We start from the raw sequence: 4688 nt of genomic DNA, 5'->3' as shown, positions 1-4688 counted from the left end.
ATCATGAAGCTTCGTTGCCATATTCGATGCATCCTCCAACAAAGAACTTGCCTCAAGAAGGAAGGTTGCAAAGCCTGAATACCCAACTTTGAATGGGTGATCTCTCTACTTTCCTTGCAAAACTCTTAACACACTTATGCTTGTAACTAATGAACTTTTTGATAAGTTCTTGTTGTCAACATAGAGTTGAATAGGAAGAGCCCTTTGAATCCCTCCAACCAAGAGGAGCTATCATAGATCATGTAGTGCTTGAGTCCTCTTTTTCCTTAGAGAGTTTTCTATCTTTTTGGAAGTCATATAGAATGAGAACTCATTTATGAAAGGGATAAGATTGCTCTCGACTTCTTTAAGGGAGCTTGTTGCAAAGATCTCTACACACATGAGTGGATGTCTATGACCAAACTGTCCATGGTGACAAGGTTCTTGAAGAGGTCTACCATCTTTGCATGTTGTCATTTATTCAAGTGGTTGGTTCCTCGTCCTAACTTCCACTGACAACAAGAAACCCCATATTGATGTAATGTCTTGTACCTTTGAGGAGGAACGACAAGGAATAGAAGAGCAACAATAAAACTAGGTGGAGCAACACTTTTCCTTAGCCTCCAAAGACAATACTCTAGCAAGGAGCAATAGGAAGATGGTGAAGCACTTGTAATGGAAGAGCTCAGCATGACGAGTTGGAATGATTGAAAGCAACCAACAAGCAAGAGATGCAAGTCAATGTTAAGTGACAACACAACTTGTAGAAGCATCCATTGCTCTTTGTAGAAGTATATTTAATTATGTAAAACTCTAAGAAGTGGTATTTCTCTTGTAAATAAAACAACCTCTTCATTGTAGTTACATGATATTGGAAATGAACTTGATATTTCCTTCTTTTTCTTCTAAGAGAGAAATTCTCATATTTGACTTTTGTTTTGTCGTTCACAGTTTAGGCTCATGTGAGACAAGAGCATTACAATGGAAAAAGACATTTTTTTTTTGCCATTCACAGTTTAGGCTCATGCGGGCCAAGAGCGTTACAATGCAAAAGACTTTTTTTATTATTTTTGTCGTTCACAATCTAAGCTCATGCGGGCCAGGAGTATTACAATGCAAAAAGATATTTTTTTTGTTTTTTTTCGTTCACAGTTTAGGCTTATACGGGCCAAGAGCATTACAATACAAGAAGTTTTTTTTTTTTTGTTCACAGTTTAGGCTCATGCGGGCCAGGAGCATTACAATGAAAAAAACTAGGGGTAGTACCTCTTAAGGTACTTTCCATTAATGAGCCCAAGATGTAGACCCTCTGGTGTGACAAGGAGATAAGCACCATTAGTGTAGACTTCTTCCACCATGTGAGGCCCATCCCATTTAGGGTCAAATTTCCTCCCTGAACGGTGTGAGAAAACAATAGGTCATCGAACAGCAAGGACAAGATTTTCTTTCTGAAAGGAGCGAAGATGAACCTTCTTGTTGAATGCACGAGCCAAACGAACTTGGTAGCACTCTATTCTTTGTTGAGCTTCTAACCTCTTCTCGTCTAGCGCTTTGAGTTCAACTAGTCATAGCTCTGTAATTCCCTATTGGATAGTCATCCTTAGGGAGTTCATTTGTCTCTCTAGGGGAAGTACAATTTCTACACCATATACTAAAGCGAAAGGAGTTGCATTTGTAACGGTGTGGTAAGATGTCCGATATGCCCATAAGGCCTCATCCAAGTGTTCATGCCAATCTCTTTTGGACTTGGACACAATCTTCTCAAGTAATTTACAGAGAGTTTTGTTAACGGCATCTGCAAGTCCATTGGCTGTTGCATTGTACATAGCTGAAAACCTCTGCCTAATGCCAAACTTGTCACAAAACTGTGTCACCAATGCTGTTGAGAATGATTTTCCGTTATCTATGATTATTAACATGGAACACTATAGTAGTAGACAATGTGAGTCCGGAGGAAGTTGACAATATCTTCTTTCTTTACTTCTTGAAGAGGAACATGTTCAACCCATTTGGAAAAGTAATCTGTTGTTGCTAGGATGAAGAGGTGCTGGCGAGAAGACTTAGGAAAAGGACCAACCACATCAAATCCCCATGCATCAAATGACCACGATGCAATTGTAGGATGTAGAGGTTTTGGTGGTTGGCGAATAAAGTCCCCATGGAATTGACATGCCTGACATCTTTTGGCATATTCAATTGAGTCTTGTACTAGAAGCCCATTCGCTTAAGGCAATCATGGAGCTTAGGTCCTAATTGATGAGCACCACAAACTCTAGAGTGTGTTTGGTCGAGTGCACTTCGGGCTTCGCCTTCGTGGGTACACTTCATGTAGACATCATGGAAGGAGCACCTATAGAGGTTGTCATTGTAGTATAGGAAATGCGGTGCTCGACGCCATATCTCAGCTCTATGCTTGGGATTTTTGGGCAACTTCCCATGCTGCAAGTAGTAGATGAAGGGTTGTCTCCAGTCCTCAACATCTATAGTAAATACAGAAGCCACATTGCTTTCTTGCTCTATCTCTTCTTGAGGTGACTTAGGGGGGAGAACCCATTTTGCACAAACGGGCATTGGTGTTGCTTCATCACCCGTGAGTGCTAAGATTGCCGCTAGATTGGCAAGGGCATCTACTTGCTTGTTTTCGCTTCTAGGTACATGTTCAATGGTAGCATGCCCATACTCCTTCAGTAATTGGATTACATAATGGTGATAGGGAACTAGGTCGTCCTTGTGCACCTCATACTCTGTATTCAATTGGTTGATTACCAATTTTGAATCCCCATAGACTGCAAGGTAGTGGATTTCCAAGTGAAGAGTCATTTCTAAGCCAATGATTAAAGCTTGGTACTCTGCCATTATGTTAGAGCAAAGTTCAGTTAAAACAAATGAGTATGTGAGGATTTCTCTTTGTGGCGAGACAAATACAACACTGGCACCCGCACCATTTTTGCGTGCTGCCCCATCGAAAAACATCATCCATGCTAAAATGATGTTTATGTAGAACACTTCTTCATCAAGAAGGTCTTTAGAGAGTTCCCAACTTGCTGGAATAAGGTAATCTACAAGGAAGTCTGCCAGTGCTTGTCCTTTCACAGCCTTCTGTGGAACATAGGTGATGTCAAATTCTGACAATAGGAGAGCCCACTTAGCCAGTCTCCCTGAAAGTATAGGTCGTGTCTTAATGTACTTGAGGGGGTCTGCCCTTGAGATGAGGTGGACAGTATGCGCCAACATGTAATGCCGCAACTTCTCCGTGGCAAAGATGAGAGCAAGACAAGTCTTCTCTATGTGTGAGTAGTTCAACTCGGCTCCTATTAGTGTTCGATTGGGGTAGTAGAGTGCATTCTCTTTCACTTCCTCATTGACTTGTGCCAACAAGGCTTTCAATGACTGCTCTTGTGTCGTGATGTAGAGGATAAGAGGCTTCTCAAGAATTGGTGTGACAAGTACTGGGGGTTTGAGAAGGTATTGCTTTATGCTTTCTAATGCATTTTTGCAGGCCTCATCCCACTCAAATAGGACATCATTTTTCATTAGCTTGTTGAATGGTTGATAATATCTTGCTAGGTTGGAGATGAACTGTCGAATGTAAGCCAATCGTCCTTGGAGACTCTTCAACTCTTGTAGGTTCTGCGGCTCTTGCTTGTTTTGGATGGCGTCAATCTTTGGCTGAACAATTTCAATCCCTTGATGGTGAACAATGAACCCGAGGAACTCGCCTGAGGTGAATCCAAATGCACACATGAGAGGGTTCAACTTTAGTTGATATTTCCTTAGTCTATTGAAGATGCTATGTTCTTGTGAAGAATGCTATCGAGATGGTCTTCTCTCTTCTTAGACTTGACAACCAAGTTATCGACGTAGCACTCGACCTTCTTGTGAAGAATGTTATCAAATATTTGTTGCATCGCATGTTGGTACGTGGCACCGACATTCTTAAGCCTAAAAGACATCACTTTGTAACAGTAGATCCCCTTTTGTGTTCGGAAGGCCGTGAGTTCTTCATCCTTAGGTGCCATGAGAATTTGATTGTATCCAGATGAACCATCCATGAAGGATAATGCCTCGTGGTCAGCAGTTGCATCTTTCATGAGTTCAGTGATAGGCAAAGGAAAGTTATATTTTGAGCAAGCTTCATTTAGGTAACGGAAGTCAATAGAGACCCAAATTTGACCATTCTTCTTCCTCACAAGGACAATGCTTGCAATCCAAGTTGGATACTTCACTTCCCAAATAAAACTAGCTTTAATGAGCTTGTTGATTTTTGCTTTAATTTGAAGAATCAACTCGGGATGGAATTGACATTATGCTTGCTTGATTAGTTGCACCCCATGCCTAATAGAGAGGTGGTGGACAACAACCTTTGGGTCTAACCCAAGCATTTCCTTGTATGTCCAAGCAAAGACATCCTTGTGCTCCTGAAGTAGTTTGAAATGTTTGGCTTTTTCTTAAGGGCTAAAAAGTGCAATAATGTAGATAGGTCTAGGTTCCTTTTCAGTGCCAAGCTTCAACTCCTTTAGGTCATCCATTGTTGCTTGGCCTCCTTCTTCAAACGTAAGTGGAGCAGGCTCAAGTTCTTCATCTAAAGAAGCGTTTGATAGATCTTTATCCTCCTCCTCAATGGTGATGTGATTAACAGAGACAATGTCTTCATCCTCAGTTAGCCATTCACTTTGTTCTAAAATGTCTTGTCCTAGTTAAAGATTGAA

At 41.1% G+C, this 4688-nt stretch overlaps 1 protein-coding gene across 1 annotated transcript; it reads right to left on the bottom strand.

The window, feature by feature from the left end:
* Positions 1-2187: 2187 nt before the first annotated feature.
* Positions 2188-3723, bottom strand: LOC148843649 (uncharacterized). The gene has a single exon (XM_088959439.1). The coding sequence runs from the start codon at positions 3721-3723 to the stop codon at positions 2188-2190; it is 1536 nt and encodes a 511-aa protein (XP_088815565.1).
* Positions 3724-4688: the final 965 nt, after the last annotated feature.

Source organism: Nelumbo lutea, chromosome 8 (assembly GCF_056320005.1).
Source record: "Nelumbo lutea isolate HS-2025 chromosome 8, American lotus-T2T, whole genome shotgun sequence".
Lineage (NCBI taxonomy): Eukaryota > Viridiplantae > Streptophyta > Magnoliopsida > Proteales > Nelumbonaceae > Nelumbo > Nelumbo lutea.
Note: the sequence above shows the minus strand (reverse complement) of the source record. Positions and strands in the feature narration are given on the sequence as shown.

What these genes read in the sequence shown, in the direction of transcription:
- LOC148843649 (XM_088959439.1), bottom strand. Translation starts at nt 3,723, where the DNA reads ATGTGTGCATTTGGATTCACCTCAGGCGAGTTCCTCGGGTTCATTGTT.